This window comes from Rhipicephalus microplus, chromosome 4 (genome assembly GCF_043290135.1).
Source record: "Rhipicephalus microplus isolate Deutch F79 chromosome 4, USDA_Rmic, whole genome shotgun sequence".
NCBI lineage: Eukaryota > Metazoa > Arthropoda > Arachnida > Ixodida > Ixodidae > Rhipicephalus > Rhipicephalus microplus.
The window spans coordinates 21,118,029-21,135,691 of NC_134703.1; the positions used below are offsets into that span (position 1 = coordinate 21,118,029).

At 49.5% G+C, this 17,663-nt stretch overlaps 1 protein-coding gene across 4 annotated transcripts in view; it reads left to right on the forward strand.

Annotated features, from left to right (window-relative positions):
• LOC119171546 (uncharacterized) overlaps nt 1-17,663 on the forward strand; it is a 671,663-nt gene that overhangs the window by 615,893 nt on the left and 38,107 nt on the right. Inside the window, exon 1 of one of the 4 annotated variants that reach the window (XM_075892256.1) lies at nt 50-208. The exons of 2 other annotated variants lie outside the window; for them this stretch is intronic. In XM_075892256.1, the coding sequence (XP_075748371.1) occupies nt 187-208 (22 nt within the window). In that variant the 5' untranslated portion in view covers nt 50-186. Of the gene's footprint in view, nt 1-49; nt 209-10,561; nt 10,754-17,663 lie in introns of those variants that run through there. One more of the 4 variants, XM_075892258.1, reaches the window with a different exon arrangement.

A 17,663-nucleotide genomic window follows, 5' to 3' on the forward strand; every position in this document is an offset into this window, starting at 1 on the left:
CCCCAGCGTCGTCCCGCGCTAAGTTGTCCCGCTACCCGCGCGTGTTTTAGCCGCGAGGCCTCGGTGCATGGTTAATTATACGTGGACTATGCGTGGCGTGATGCGGCCGTGGTCGCACGTTCTGGCCTGACTGAGCCCTTACTGCTGCCGTGTGGTTGCCGGGACGACGCGTGTGACGCCGACGAAATGCGCCGCAAGACGATAGGAGGTAAGCAGATAGATATGCGGGGTTTAACGTCCCAAAACCACCATTTCATTATGAGAGACGCCGTAGTGGAAGGCTCCGGAAATTTCGACCACCTGGGGTTCCTTAACGTGCACCCAAATCTGAGCACACGGGCCTACAACATTTCCGCCTCCATCGGAAATGCAGACGCCGCAGCCGGGATTTGAACCCGCGACCTGCGGGTCGGCAGCCGAGTACCTTAGCCACTAGACCACCGCGGAGGGGCGATAGGAGGTGAGCAGAGGGCAGCGTATACGTAGTACGTGGGACTTTTTGAAATCATTTTTTTTCGCACGCGCTGTGCTTTCTTCTCGTCGCGCACTGGTGCTTCTTAACAGGAATGCCCTTGCACATATTGCACTCGAAGACGCACATAATTTATCGAGCCGAACGTTCGTGCCCTCCTCCTTTCTGAATCTGTGTCCTATTATTTATTGGCGCATTGTTTGTACTGTAGTCTATATAAGTCACCTGCAGGAGCCTCTCTGTCCCGACGTGGGAGCAGCCAGCATCAGTCCTGGACTGATCCTCAGGACTTTAATAAAGTTCTTCATACCATACCGCGAGCATTGCAGTGACATGTGCGGGCCTTGTCTCCCAGTACAGCTCGCGAGGATTTCCTATGAGTGGTAGCCTACTTTATGAAATGCATAATTGGACTCTTCCAGTGTGTGTGTGTGTGGGGGGGGGGGGGGTCGAGTGTTTGGTTTACCAAGTACATTTCTTTTTATTTTCTTTCACTGAAACCGCCGCGCCCCCATGTGTTCATTCGCCAGCCTAAGCCAATGAGGTCATAGTCAACTATCTGACTGAAAGAAAAGTGCGTCTTGCCAAAGTTTTCTGTACAGCGCGGTTGGCTTTTTACTGGTTACTTTCGCTAATCACGTTAACTCTTGGGCTGAGCTTAATTCAAACGTTAAGTCACATTAACTCTTGGGTTGAACTTATATGGTCAAATTGGTCGTGTTGCTCGGTTTAATTTTGTCGTATCATCTATTGTTCACGACGAGCCAATTTTGTAACTGGGACACAACTTTGAACGCAAGGAAAGTTGGAAAAGTAAGAGGTTTCTCATATAGCCGCTGATTCTGGCACATGTATTTTAATCGTTCCAAATTCCTGCCAATAGTTGCTGTACTAAAAAAATTGCGCTTGTTATTAGCACCAGCGTTGCACTTACAGTGATGTACAAATGTGAGCGTGCCTTTTCAGACGCCGGGTTAAAAAAAAAGGGAACATGTTTCGCCCAAGGGGCTCGTTTGTATGTTAGTAGAAGTGGAGACCCTTTCCGTCGTAGCTAAATTGTTGCAGCATCGGCGGTGTAATTCGAAGGTTGCTGGCTTGGATGCCACCGACGGAAAGGATGATTTTTCGGTCGACTTCAATTCATTTCAATATATGTCTCACTCAGTACTCTACAGCTGAAGACATCAATTGATGTTTTCTGTGCTTTGCCACACCTAATTTTCTGTTCGATTCGCTTGGTTTCGTCGCTGCATGCCATCTGCGGGTTTCCATTGCAAAAACGTGGCGCTTATCAGAATGCTGCAACGCGCATCGCAGGCGCACTGACTCACGCTGTATTGAAGCTCCCTATCGACATTCACTCACGCCAGCTGCGTCGATGTGTAGGGCTTCGCGTGAATGGATTGGCCGTGACCCTGGATGCTTCCCTGTGGCTCGCGGGCGCACAGCGTCAGTCGTTCCAGTTTAGTTGCCGTAATCGGCCATTACTGTCTCCGCTGGCCGGTAGCTTAGTTAATGGCTCGACCTCAGGGCCATTAGCGACCCGCATAGCGTTCGCCTGCAGCATGCATGCGTCACTATTCGAACTGCCTCTACCTTTATATACTCGCCATTACGCCAAAGTGATCGGAACGGAACGCAATCTCTTCAATAATCAACGCGTTTTTTTTTTCGAAACTGTCGTAACTGACTTTGTCCTCCTCACATCGCAGTCAAAAAGCGTTTCTTTTTTTATTTCATTTAGTTTTGTCGTATTTGAAAACGTTCAGTGGAAGCCAAAGCGAACACTGTCGGTTTTAGTGACCACATATTCGATGTGTGCTTCTCGCACGGCAGGACAAGAGAACGCGATTAGATTCCTGGATAAAAATAATCAGGGAAAGCATTGCCTTCCGGTGTGGTTCCTGTGTCTCCCTAACGACGTGATCGTTTAGGATGCGGCAGTGGAAGTGTTGCTGTTGACATAGCCGATCAAACTTTATCGACAGCTTCAACGTATATAGCCGTATTTCGCACCGGTACTGTCGAAGACAAGACACAAAGCGCAGCGTAAAAAGAGTATCTCACCTCCGAAAACCGTTCTTGCTTTTTTGTACAATCGCATCTCAGTATTTACAGTGGACCAAGCCCGCACCTGTCGGTTGTAAGGGTGCAGATTCTCGACTAATTGTCCACTATGCAGACGCCCAGAGGGGCTGCAAATTAGCGCCGAGTTGTCTTCTTATTGAACACTCGCGTGCATCGCCGTCGATCTTATACCCTTTCGAACACTGCAGTTCATGTCGCTTAGCCACTGCACGTCCACTTGTAAGTTTCGTATGCGTGTGTCTGCCAACTTCAGCGATTTCATTGTAAGATGTGTTTTGTATACCATCTTCGTTTAACTAATTTAGCTTTACGGTTCTTAATTTGCATTCATTGATTGATATGTGGGGTTTAACGTCCCAAAACCACTATATGATTATGATTAATTTGCATTCAGTTTAGAGTAAAATATCCCGGCTGCGGCGGCTGCATTTCCGATGGAGGCGGAAATGTTGTAGGCCCGTGTGCTCAGATTTGGGTGCACGTTAAAGAACCCCAGGTGGTCGAAATTTCCGGAGCCCTCCACTACGGCGTCTCTCATAATCATATGGTGGTTTTGGGACGTTAAACCCCACATATCAATCAATCAATCAGTTTAGAGTAAAATCGATCTTTATATTGGGATGCCTTTTCTCAGCATCCCGGAGAGCTTTTTTCTCACTAGAAAAGAAGGAAGGTATTCCCTAATTCATTTTCTGTGGGCTTTAACTAGAATTTGTGTTTTGTTTTTCTTTCTTTAGGATACTTTCATTTTTAAGGGTTCACTTATTGCTCTGAGGTACGTGCGAGCCGCCAGCGCAAGGCCGAATGCGCGGAAAGGAATTCGCTCTTACGTCGAGGTTGCACAAGCAAGGAACCGTCAGCGCCGCGGCATCAGAAGCACTTGAAATATATCTCCGACGCATATATACATAGGTGCATATCAGGAAGCGCTCGGCGCAGAGATATATAGGCCGGCAGATCGCAAAGCATATCTCACCTTTGCCCCGTCTCGTACGGATGCCGAACTTTCTTGCTTCCTCCTCCGACTGGCCGGTATAAATCACTATACCTAAATAATGTTTTCTACACACTCGAAACTTTATCCACCTTGCGCCGCTTCTTGCGGGGCACTTGCGTTTGTTATCGTGTAAATTGCGGCCATTTATTTCTGAGGTCACAACCCGAGCACGCAGGCCGACATGCGGTTTGCTTTGGACTAAAATAAAACGTGCGACGGAAACAAAACAAAACAGACATTACACGTAGCGGTAAAACGCAAGGGAACGCTTATATAAAGAGGCTGCGCTTGGTGTCTCACGGAGAGAGAAGGGAAAGAGGCCACCGATGGCAGGACCCGAGAGAGATGTTTGAGGGATTGCATCTGTTGGGACGGGCAGCGGTATATTTGAATTTCTTGCCTCGTCGCAGCCGCTGTTTATCACAGGGCGGAGATAGCGATATGTGTCACGGGTACAATAATATATATATGCATATATACCAAAATTCATGTGTGTATACAGCCAGATGCTTGGAGTTATTGCATCGCGTCGTTTCGCAGAGCTGCTCAGTGTTGCAGCTCGAAGTTGACGTGTGTGAGCAAGATGGATCCTTTCGGGATGAAATTTTCGGCTTAAAGCGACGAGCGAAATTTTCAGTTTATGGTCCGTGGTCTCCTGTGCCACCCTGAAGAAATTAAGGAGAAGGGCGGCATATTTGAACGGGGCTTGGGACATACTCTTTCAGGTTTTCTGTTCAGGAGCTCTGGAATCTCGGAGCGAAAGCGCTCGAGCCACCCAGTCCCCCCCCCCCCCACTTTTTTTTGTTTCGAGTGCATCTGCAATAAGCATAAAAATACTAATACCTGATATAGAGTTAGGAATTGTTTAATTGCCCCGCTGTGGTGGGCTGAGGTACTCGACTACTGACCCGCAAGTCGCGGGATCGAATCCAGGCTGTGGTGGCTACATTTTCGATGGAGTCGAAAATGCTGTAGGCTTTTGGGCTTATATTTGGGAGCACGTTAAAGAACCACAGGCGGTCGGAATTTCCGAAGCCCTCCACTACGGCGTCTTTCATAATCATATAGTGGTTTTGGGACGTTAAACCCCTCATATCAAATCAACTGTCTAATTGAACGTTTTGTAACTCATCTACAATTTCTTCATTAGAATTTATTGCCAAGCTTTTTTGCTTCAGGAGTTGGTTAATTAATTTTGCCCAATTAAGCTATAAATCAGAACACAATAAATAGGAGTGTCTCTCCAGGCAGTAGGAAGCAACATGCATTATTAAATCGCGTCGCCCTACAGTAAGTATGCCGGCTTGCTTTTGAACTGTCAAATGTAAGGTGGGGCACCCGGCCTGCTTGGAAGTTTTGGAGAGCACTTCGCTGTGCATGGCGAGGGAAGAAATGGGGCAAAGGGAAAGCTAGGGAGGTCCAGGAAAACCGGTATGGTACCCTACACGTGGGAACGGGATGGCGGCGATTAAAAGAGGGAGAGTAGGGAAAGAGAGAAAGATAGCTCGTCACAGAGCACACACACACACAAACACGCAGCCGGTCACAGTGCATCACTCTGGTGTGGTGCACGACCTCACTCTCACAACCGCTTATTAATAAGCGGCTTGTTGGGGCTGCTGCTTCTGCGGTTAAGGAAGCACAGTGGGAATGATTGTGATGGTTATAATGTAGGCGTCGGCGCTAATTGCCACAGACGCCTCGAGAATTACTTTCGTCGCACTCTTAAAGAGCAAAGGCCAGCCGCCTGCGATAAACCGCTGGCATGTGTGTAGACTGAACGCGATGACATACAGAAGAATATTTACTGTGGCCTCGTTACACTAGCAACGAACGAGTCGGTCCATGTCGTGGAGACATGCGAGATTATTAAACTGCAAAAGCGACGCCCGCCATTCCCAACCCACGCCTCCGGGAAGGATTCCCGTTGGCAAAGCAAACCAGGGCAACGCGACGGAAAACGACCCAACGGGACAGCCCGATGGCAGCTACTCTTTTTTTTTCTTTCGTGCCGTCGGCTTGTCATCGCGTTGGAGTCCTGCTATTGCAGACCGATCCCTATACGGCCTGGCACCGGCGACGCCTGGCCATTTCATATGGACGTTGCCGCGCTGACTGCGATGCGAGTCTCTCACGTTGCCCGGCCGCTTTTATATTCCCGCGTCTCGGAAATTCCTTCGCGTTCATATGCGAAGGATCCAGAACTGCGGCTTGTCTCCCTCTTTCTCCTCCTGCACAGCGCTCCCTTTCGACCTAGGAATAGCGGAGGGATTGCGGCAAGAGGGGATTTTCGAGCAAGAATGGGAAGCGTATGAAGGCTGCAGGAAAAACAGAAGGGAAGCGAAGAAAAGTTTTATACAACAAAGCAAAATTATGCCACGCGTCGTTCTCAGTGCAAGGCGGGAAAGGTGGAGGATGGACAAGGCAGGGGGGAAGAGTTTTGACGGCCGAACATTCCGGCCAGTTGCGCCCATCGCTGAGCATGCGAGTCAAGTGTATGGTCTCCATACCGCGCACGACGAGGCCGGCATATAGCGGATGAAGTGGGGGTATATATGGGCGAGACCCGTTGTACATTGGCGTCTCTCCATGCATGTCTTCGTCTCCTCCCTCCCGGCCGAATCGCCTCTCGCGGACGAGACGGAAGCTGCCCGGAATAGTCGAACGGTCGCACGCGCCCCTCTCCACTCTGTCGCGCCCGGGGAAGGGGGGGACACTTTATTGAAGTTTGCTGGCGTTTTGTTCCGCGCTGCTTATATTCCCGGCTCGTCCGCTCTTCCCCTTTTCCCATCTCATCCCCACGGTTGCTGCTTTGCGTCTTATTCCTTTCCTTCCTCGTAGTGCATACGCGACTTCTTTTCGGCCGTGTCCAACGGGCAGTTTTTCTGGGGTCTCTCTCTCGCTCTCTGTAACGTCCACTTGACGATTTTCTTTATGCGGTGGGCCGCGATGATCGAGCCAGAAAAGCGTCTCTTTTTTCTCCATCCGTGACGGCCGGCTGCTCCTGCGGACTTTCGAGCGTGGTTTTTCCTGCGTAAGCCCTCGTCTTGGCTGCCGTGCATCTCGTATTCCTTTGCGGGGTTTTTTTTTTGTATCATACGGCGCGCTTGTTATTATTCTCCGTATTCCTCTTTGCTCTTTCGGGCTATACGGGATGACGGCTGCCGTGCTGCGGTTTTATGATGGAGCGCGGTCGGTGGGCGATCTCTCGAAAAAGGGCACGTTGGCATAGTGGGTTTTCGAGGGACGTTGCGCATCCGCTCGTGCGCTCACACATCCTCTTCCTTTCTTCTTTTTTTTCTTTCCCCTTCGCTTGAACCTGAGTTTGGTCGACTATTTTTATTGCTGCCGTTTGTACATACGCGTTGGTGTGGCACGAGTCTCTACGCCTATTTCCTCGGGCTTTCCTTCTGCCCGGAATGACCTGCGTGGTCATCAAAGCGCGTATTCTCTGCCGCCGTGAAGCATTGACAGTGCACTGTTCCACTGCGAAGGGTACGAGTGAGAAAATGAAAAAAAAATAAAAAGAAAAATATTCGTTGGCGGGTTCGCTGGCAGGCAGTCAATGCTTCCTTGTCCGGTCCGTTTTTCTGGCCGCGAGGTGCGCGAAATAAGGCAGCGCCTTTGGCCGGCTTGTCTTGTGCTGCTGCGCGCCGGATTGTTTGCGGCGCCACCGATTTGCTCTGCTGCTTTTCGCTGACCGGCCGTCAAAACGGCCGAACCGTTGTATTGCGCCGTGTTTGGCATCTCGTTTCCCTCGGTTTCCAGATAAAAAAGAACAAAAAAGAAACGAAATGAAATTGGCGCGAGCCGAGAGAGCATGCAATCGGGCGAAAGAGAAATCTTCGTCACACTTCGCCAGTCTCGGCGAGGAGTCGGCGAGGTGTCTGTACGTGCGTGGGCGAGCGGCGCAGACGCTCATGTACGTACACCTATACACCTGCTATACTTGTGAACGTGGTGAGATGGCACGTTTATAACCCGTCGAAGCGCCCGCGAGCTATTGTTCGAATCGCGAATACGCGCGCGAATGGCTCTGCGAAATCGCTCCTGCATTTGGGGAAAGAGGGAGCTAGGGCGCGGATGCAGTGCATTCTTGCGTGTGGCCGTTCGCGCATTCACCAAGGGCGCGGCGGTGGCTTGCGCCTCGACGTTGACTGTGGAAACACACCATGATTGGGTCTATAACACGCTAACAGCGTCGTCTGCTTTTTCTCGGCGTATACCGCGAAAATTTGGAACGGCCGTGTATATAGTATAGCGGTGCGTATACTTGTATGTCGAGCCTTCCGCGCGCCGTTTCCGTACTCGTCCCTTTTTCCCCTCCGTGCCTTCCTCCTCTTCTTCATTGTTTCCTGGAACATGTAGCAACCGGGAACCGCGGATCTGCCTTGAGCGTGTGTGTGCCCATTGCGATAAGGCGAGCGCCGACCGTTCTTGCGTGGTCCGAGGTAAGAAGCCTTCTCGAGCGGAAAGTGGATGTGACAACTTGGCCGCTCGGTGTTGCAGTAGTGAGCCGAATGAAACGAACATCCGCTTACCTCATCATGGAAAATTAGCTGTCGACTTTTCTTAAAAATGAAATGTAGAAGCATTAAGGCAAAGAATACTTTCTGTGGCTGGTACCCGGAGCCGGTATTTTCCGTATCGCCGAGCACAACCCGCTATCTACGTGCGGTAGTTATTGCGACGTCGTACGTGCGTGCGTGTAACATCGACCCCACGAAAAGTTATGTAATATACGGTGCGCGGTAGGCTGTTGCTAGCTCTTCAGAATTGTAGTAGTAGTAATAACAGAGTACTTGTGTACGCGCATGCGTACATTTGCATGAACAAGCTCGGTTTAGTTCCTATGAAGAACGTTACTTGTGTTTAGGGCTGGCAACCCATACATTGACCAACACATGGAGGGTCTTGTCCTGAGGGATACAACTGAAAGTTGTGGTCGTCTTTTTTGCTCTCCCCCCCCCCCCCTCAAACTCGAAGAAAAAGCGAGGAAATTCAAGCTGCTCAGTAAAACCATTGATATTTTGAACCGAATAAATAAGTAAACAGGCTATTTTTATAAACGAAGTTTTCGGCGTCCTGCAACGCTCAAAACGCGCGGCTCCCAGAGACCGAAATGTGTACTATAGAGCAGATCTTTAGTAGCATAGCACAATTTCCATGAAAGTCGATGTAATATGACTGTAGTCGATTTTTTTATAAATCTGGTCGGGGAAAAATATGTACCGCAGATTATTTGTACTCTTTTATGTAGTTTTGTTATGTATCATTCGCAATAAACGCAAAAAATGTACTTGATGTTTATCTGAAAGATAGGGTGCAATAACCTAGCTAGTATCTGCGCGCAGTACGCATGTGTCATACTTGCGATAAACAAGCGCTTATCAGAAGAAATATAAGTTGAATACTGCAACTGTGTGACCTGTTCCCGGTTGCCGAAGTATTGTAATAATTGTTGGGGTTTAACGTCCGAAGACCGCCGTATGATTAAGAGAGACGCCGTAGTGGAGGGCTCCGGAAATTTCGACCACTTGGGGTTCTTTAACGTGCACCCAAATCTGTGCACACGGGCCTCAAACATTTTCGCCTCCATCGAAAATGAGGCCGCGGTGGCCGGAATTTGAGCCGGAATTCCAACATTTGTTACCTGCGCATATTTGCTATAAAAGAAGGAAATAGGTAGAAAATTAACGGCTCGTTTTTCTTTGTTAGACACAGCATTATTCAGAAGTAACGAACACTGATTCCAAGGAGAGTATGGAGGATTCTATTAGTAGTTGTAATATAAATGTAAGGAAAAGGAACATCTTGTGGAAGGTTGCTGGTTGAGTCCTTGCTAGCGGCAAGTTTTATTTTCGTCCACATTTCGGTCTTCTCATTCATTGATTGATTGATATGTGGGGTTTAACGTCCCAAAACCACTATATGATTATGAGAGACGCCGTAGTGGAGGGCTCCGGAAATTTAGACCACCTGGGGTTCTTTAACGTGCACCCAAATCTGAGCACACGGGCCTACAACATTTCCGCCTCCATCGGAAATGCAGCCGCCGCAGCCGGGATTCGAACCCGCGCCCTGCGGGTCAGCAGCCGAGTACCTTAGCCACTAGACCACCGCAGCGGGGCGGTCTTCTCATTCATGATAAAATTGTTGTTCCAAACATTTCTCATACATTCCGTGGCATAACTGTCTGTTAGTTCTGGCATATGTGGACAACTTAGAAATTCAGTTTAAAAAAAAACAAATATGTTATATGCGAGCACTATTATTGTCTGTTTGATAGTTCTAGTACTGCCCCCCACCCTTTTTTTTTTCATTCGCCTTGGATGCGGCGATGAGTACAGAAACGAATGCGAAAGCGTGCGTGCGTGCGTGCGTGGGTCTCTAGCACTAAATCTTTAAAGTGGCAACGGGGTTTTATTTACTATTTTAATTCCACGGACCATGCATGCAACATCGCCATAACTTGCCTGAGCCGTCGAGAAAAGGGGGAACCGTGCCGCCATCTGACGTTCTCTCGCCATTTCGCGCATTCTGTGCGGACCAGTCGTCGCGCGAAAGTCTTATCAAGCAAATCGAGCTTCCTTTGCGGCCCTTATCAGGCTCGATCTTTATTTTTGCGCAACTGTTCTTTTTCCCTGCGACCGCTTCTTCTCGGCGTGGCGTGGTCCGCCATTGCTATTCGCATTATACGGCTTGCGCGAGCTCGCTCTCGACCACTCGCGTTTCTCGTGGGCGTCCTGCGCGCGCTCATTTGCGTGTCGCTTTGCATATCAGAGCCGCCGGATAAGCCGCTCGTGCCTCCACTGGCCGCGCCGCAGCGCCTTGCGCGATTTCTCGGGCTGCACGCGCTTCGTTGCCGAACACCGCGTGCTCCTATCGCCCGTTGCGCCTTCTGGCATACATTTGCCTTATGCAAGACGAGCGTTGGAGGGCGCGCCCTTATCTCTCGGAGACCGGGGGGGGGGGGGGGGGGGCGGCTGGAATTGCCGTCGGCGCCGCGCGTCGCGTTTCATTGCCCTATCGGCAGCAGTCTCCGTCCGCCGCCGGCGCTCTGATAGGGAAATACAAATACAAAGTTGCGCGCGGGCGATAAGGCGAAAAAGTCGCTCGCAGCGGCTTCAGCAGCAGCAGCAAGCAACGGCGACATGCGCGCGCCTCCCGGAGTACTGTGTGCCCGCGCAGCAACGGTACGTACGAACAAACACGCGGCGACAAACTTCGCCGCCGCTCTTCTTCTTCTTCTTCTTTTTTTTTTTTCCCGCGCTGCTCGAAGTTTTCGTGGCTCACGTGCACGACACGAGTGACATCCCGAGTGGCGTGGCCATGGCGGCCGTGTTGGCCTTTCCGACGGAACGAGCCACAGAGTTTGCGGAGGCTGCTGCCGACGACCGAATGCGTTCGCGGAACACGGACGCGAGATAACTGTTGCCCGTTCGGTATTCTTGCGCACCATGGCACCATGATTGTCCGGCCGCCAGTCGATAGGGTGTGCACACGTTCCCCGCATCGCGTCCGTGTCGGGCCACGTTTTTTTTTTTTTCGTGTTCTCTTGCTGTTTTATCCTTTTGCGTTCCTGTTTTGGCTCTGAAAGTGATGTCTCTACGCGCTAATATGGTAATTATTGCCGGGCTTACGTGCCAAAATCGCGATATGTTTATGAGTCGTGCCGCAGTGCGGGATTCCGGATTAATTACAGTCACGTGGGATTCTAACGTGCAGCTAAATGTACGCACAGCGGTGCTTGCCCTTAATTAACTAAATGTGGGACTCTGTACGCTAATCTGCGTATGCATGGGCCTGCGCTGTTTTCATGCATGTAGCGGCGGAGTCACTTTACAACCGGTGCTAATTCGATGAGACCGTTTAAATTAGGAACATAGGACTAGTTACATCCTTTCAGGCCTGTATTCCACACCGAATTAACGTTAAAAAAGTGTACTTAGCATTCGCTTAATCGTTTTTTTTTTCAGCTGACCTTTTAAGCCATCATTTGATTATATTTTCATCTCTTTTTCTCTATGCTGCCGCGCACACGTATAGAACCAATGCTTCGTAGTTGCATTTTTTCCGCTGTGCGTGCCCAGTCGGCTCATATAGACGAATGGGATTGCGTGGTTACTGCGTATTCATCTTTGCCATTATAATATTCTGTTCATGAATGTACCAGGTGTGCTCACTCGCTTGGCTTTTGAGCGCACTCTCGTTGTTTCTTCTTGTGCTGAAGTGCTGATATGTAGGTTTTAACGTCCCCAAACCACCATATGATTATGAGAGACGCCGTAGTGGAGGGCTCCGGAAATTTCGACCACCTGGGGTTCTTTAACGTGCACCCAAATCTGAGCACACGGGCCTACAACATTTCCGCCTCCACCGAAAAGGCAGCTGCCGCAGCCGGGATTTGATCCCGCGACCTGCGGTCAGCAGCCGAGTACCTTATAGCCACTAGGCCATTGTGGCGGGGCATATATGCTGAAGTGCAAAAAAGACGTATTTAACACGTCTTGGTACATTGCTTTAACCGTGCTACGTGTGGTTGAAGTATAGAGTAACTTCTTTTCGGGCATATCAGTCTTAAACACAGCTTTTTTTTTTCTCACAGTAATTTGTTCGTGTAAGACAAAATAAGCATAAACTTAATTCAGTGTGATATATCCCGTAAAAAGTTTTGACAGTCTTAAATATTTGTCTGCTTTCCTCTTGATTTGCGGATATGCTCCTCACTGGATACTTATTTTTCTAAAATAGCGCACCTGTTAATTTCCTTCATTAATTCTGCCTAGTCAGTGAAATGTGTGCAGTTTTCCGTGCATGTTGTATGCTCGAAAAAGTGTACATTTAAGTAGGAACCCGTACACGAATAATGGCAACTTTAGTATCGCATTGCAGTAACTGCTCACCTTAAAATGCCTTTGAACACGTGTGTGGGCTGCCCACTCGTACGGCTGTTGAACTTTCCATTCCGAATTGCCTTTTACTCACCGTTGTCGCAAAGCTGCGGAGACGGCGAGCACGTCAAAAGGAGTTATCGCAACTCGGCCCATCCTCTTTAGACGGAGAGCTATAGGAGGTGTAATCAGCGAGGCTACACGTGGACCCCATTACGCCGAACTCCACAGCGTTATACTCAGCACCTGCGTGTTTCTAAGTCGCCGTTTTATTACGCCTCTCTGCATTGATTGATATGTGGGGTTTAACGTCCAAAAACTACCATATGATTATGGCCTCTCTGCATGCCCATTGGGCTAAGTGGCAGCTAAATTTATTGTGGCTTCCCGCCGGCCCATTTTGCGGTGGAGAAATGGGCGTAGTTGATATTAAATCAGTCAAACGAGGTAAACATTGATAGCGTGGTTCTTACACATGTCCGGGGGCGTTCGTTGATTATGCAGGGCGTCTCGCAATTTTTTTTTCTTCTGTTAGTCTCACCCGATATATCGAGACATCTGCAGCAGTATTAAGTACGGAACACCAGAATTAAATAAAAAAGAACAATTACGGGATCACTTCTCCATGTGGCATATAGGCGTAATGCGTGGTCGCTGTAGTTATGGCTGTGTACTATTTACGAACAGGGCAAACTCTCATTTCACATGTATGCGAAAGGTGCGCCGTGCAGTTACATAAAACAAAATGGGCCGACCAGTTGCTTGTTTGTTTGTTTGTTTGTTTGTTTGTTCAATCAGCGGTTGTCTTTCGTACATTTTGTGGAGATAATTTGTAGGTTGTTTGCATCCATGGTCACCTCGAGAATTTTCCGGTTTCTGAAAGCACCATATGCGATTTTGGTCGAAAACGGCGTTGTGCTATAGGTTTGCGTGCGTTATCTTTGTGGTCATATAGTCATATAGCGCCATGATATCAGCGCGCCGCCGAGGCATTGATACTCCGTTTGCGTCTGGTATCTCGCTCGGCTAGACGGCACAAAGAAAGAAAAAAAAATAGCGCATGACCCCGACATTGCGATTGCGCGGGCTTTGACGCTGGCACTGCCGTAATCGTCGTTGAAAGAAAGAAAAAAAAATATTAGCGAAGGAAGAAATCCTCGGACACAGGGCTCACTTAGCCTCCGCGAAATCAGCAGCGCCTGTATCTCACGGTCACGAAACGATGACCTGTCGTGGCGATGTTCCCTCTAGGTTATTTTTCTCGCTCGCTTATCATCGGGGGGAGCCTGGGTGCTTGGCGCAGAGGAAGCTCCGCGCGAAAATCTATAATGAATAGGAGCGGCGCAGAAAAACAGCGAACGGCATATGGTAGACAGGTGCGCGTGATAGCGCGGCGTTGGGAAGGTTTAATTACATCATCAATGCGACCAATGATTATATTTGAGGAAAGTCCGAAGTGACAAGTGCTCTTAGAAGCAAAATAATAAAAACAAAAAAAGACTGTTGGAAGAGTATCGGCAAAACGATTGTTTGGTAAGAGTAATTTGCCGTTGCCTGACCATTTTTGCTAAGGATTGTCTAATAATTTAGTTGGCTGACACTCGGCTCATATAGGAACAATAACAACATGCGACAACCCCCCCCCCCCACACACACACATGGTTTATTGGCTGTAAACTGACCATTTTAAACCGTAGTGCCGGAAAACATAATCACGCAACATACTGAGGGACTACGTACTGTACGTTATTAGTACACGTTAAAGACCCACAGCTAGTCGAAATTGCCCGAAATTCCTGACCATAAAGTTCTTCATAGCATGTGCCACTTTAGGACGTTAAACTCCATAAACTAGCCAGTTAAACGTTGTCGATATGTATCATAGGTGTAACCTTAATAGGCAAAAAAGAGAGCAGAGTGGGTCAGGGAACCGGGATTAAGAATATAATAGTTGAAATGAAGAACAGAAATTGTACATGGGCCCGGCATTATCCCACGTAGGCAGGATAACCGCTGGTCATTAAAGGTAACCGACTGGATTCGCAGAGAAGGCAAGCGCACGAAGGGGAGACAGAAATTCAGGTGGGCTGATGAGATTAGAAGAGAAAGCACTAGACCGGGTTTATTGGCGTATTATGGGAGAGGTCTGCAGTAGGCGTAGTCAGGCTGATGATGATATATGTCACACATATGTTTTCTGGGGAATCCTTGAAACTGTCTCGGCACAGTCTGGTTTTGTCGTCATCTTTAAAATGTGCTACATTTGGCTCGAATCTCAACTATCATGTCACCGAAGGCGCCATTTCGATCCTGCCTGTTTCTCGTGCCCTCCCGTTAAGTTCCCAGGAAGCTCGTGATATGCATGCGCGCGCACTCGAAGAAGCGGCAGATTGCGACATTTTCGCGGCGTAGTTATATAGGAGGAGTCTGGTGGACCTTGAGTTATTCCTCGAGATAAGAACGAGCCATGCCAGGTCGTGCTGCCATCGCCTCGGTTATTTCTAACGGCAAATCGTGGGCGTGTGATGGCGTCGGCCGCGACGTGATATGATTATGCAGCTCTCGCTTTCTCTGGGTCTCCAGGCAATGTTGAAGTGTGGCCCCGATAAGGCTCGCGCTGCGTGCCCCTGTTTTGCGTCCTTATCTCGCCTCACTTGCATCGCTGGCTGGGGCGATTCCCTGCAGCGGACGTGCGTACGAGCTCGTAGTCGAGGGCGTTGAGGAAGAGCCGTGCTTCGCGATATGGACCTCGCGCGAGGCCTCGTCACGCCTATATGTATGTAGGCTTAGCCGTGTACGAAGCGTGTTTAATGAAGTTAGCCTCGACGTGGGGCCATCATAACGTAGAATAAAACTTGAATATAAGAGAGAGAGAGAGAGAGAAAGGTTTACCTCTGACTTATAGTAACCTTGGAAAGCGGGGAACATTCGCCGCGTAGCAAAGACCAGTAATCATCTTGAGTTTACCGCCTCAATCGTGCAGTTACGTCGAGGGGACGTGATTTATGAATTTTGATCTTTTATGCTTTCCCTGTAGAATCAGTAAAAAAAAAGTGCCATAAAATGCCTTTAAACTGTAGTCACTCCTCTCACAAGACAATGTTCATTAATTAGTTAATCGGTTAGTGGGCAAGTTAGTTTGTTATCGTATTATTTCGTGTTCGCTTGCCGTACGTGTTTTAACATCCCAAACCGAGCGAGGTTATCAGAGCCGCCGTATTAAATGACTTAGGATAATTTAACGTGTGATTACGTGTCACATTGCACGAGTACCTGGCATTTCTCCGCCGTCGAAATGCGACAACTGCGGCCGGGGTCGAACAGTTGTCTTTCAAATGAGCAGCCGAGCACCGTAATCATTGAGTCACCGCGACGGCTACGAGAATGCCATGTCACCATTTACACGTGCAGGACTTGCATCCTTCGAGAGAGAGAGAGAGAGAGAGAGAGAGAGAGAGAGGGAAAGGTTAAGTAAAAGGCGGGGAGGTTAACAAGAATATAAACGTCCGGTTTGCTGCCCTGCATTAGGGAAGGGGAAACCCTTACACGCCTAGGCTCGCTATTGTGAAGGTCCATTCAGTCGTATGCAGAACGGTTTTGTCTAACCATGATCCCGCATTAGAGCTTGAAGTCGGCTCTGCTTGTTGCTTTGCCGAAATGAGTCCTAGCTTTAGGCATGAGCCGGATTAGCTCGCGCATGCGCTATAGCTGTCGCCAACTCGATTCTAATGAGACCTCATTAGCGATTATCGTCAGCTCGCGTAATTTCTTTCAAAATTGATGCGTTCTCTGCTTGTAGCGGAAATAGCGCTTACAGAACTACACACTCGCCGCGTAAGCAAGAAATGTGCCCGTCTGTGGCGTTTGCATCTGACACTCCTCCGGCCGCCGCGGAGTGACTCAGCGAGCAAAGCCAAGAGCAGGCCGCTCTCAAATTGGCACCCTCGGCGGGCGAACCCATTTGTATGTATGCGGGTTTGTGTACGCGACAGCAGACCTCCGTGCTTTGTGACGCCAACTGCTGACGCGTGGCATCGGATGCATCTGGGATGCCTGCTCCCCGCCAGCGCGGCGATCCTTTCATCCCGCGCGCTTTTCATCACTCCGGCGAGCCTTGACTCATCTCCCTCGCGGAGCGAGCCAGCCCCGCCGCTGCTGGGCGGAACGTCGTGGCATTCGAAAACCCCGGCATGTGTGGCGCACTTATTCTGCTCCGCTATGCATTGTTTTCGCAAACGTGTCCTTTTCGTTCCATACGCCAAAACAAAAGCACTTTGTCTCTGCCGGCTTTTTCCTGCCGGTGGAGAAAGTGCACACGCCGGCGTTCTCGGAAGGAAAAAAGAAATCGTTTCGTGTCCGTTCGTGCGCCGCGTGCGTTTTTCTCATGTTGAGAAGGCAGGCGAGGAGAGCAAAGCGAAAGAATGATATATACGTGTAGGGGGCGCGAATAGGGAAAACGCATTCATGGACGCCAGGAAAGGCGAACCTGATGGGATCAAACAAGCATGCCAACAAACAAGTAAACAATGGCGTCTCAGAAAGGTGCCCGTGTCACTGAGACCCTTTGGCCTCACTCGGGTGAAGACTTTTTTTCTGCGTTGGCACAGCTTTTACTTCGCTGCTGCAGGGCCAACGCGAGGGAGAGGTTGGCTTCAGGAGGAAGGCAGCAAGGGGGGGGGGGGTCACACATTTTTGAAATTTCTTTATTTCTTTCGGCTGTCTATATGTATGTGTGAGACAAAGAGGAGCAGGGTGGGACCGCGTGCTCTTCGTCCTCTTGTTTCGCAAATTCGCGCGTCGCTTTCTCGAGAGACTGATGGCACCGCGATCTCTGAGAGGAGGAGAGGGCGCTACCGGACAGGCGCCGCTGCTTCCGAGGGGCGACGGCGCACTCGTAAAAAAACAATTTCTGTCGACGCGTTGGCACTTTCGTTCGATTGATCTGCCATTGACACGGCAGCGCCCCCTCCCCCCCCAACCTTTCTTCGATGGCGTCTTCTTTTTCTCGGCTTGCCTGCGTGTGTCTCGCGATAGGCGGACTTTCTCCGTGGCGCTCGGGGCGCGAGCACTTGAAAAGAAAAAGAAAAAAGGAGCTGCAGCGGACCATCGCGCGCTCCCTTGGCTATGCATGCATCCCCATATATATACGGGCGGAATTTTGAGGAGGGTCGTAAGTCTTGTGGACGTAACAGAATTCAATTTCCAACGCGCC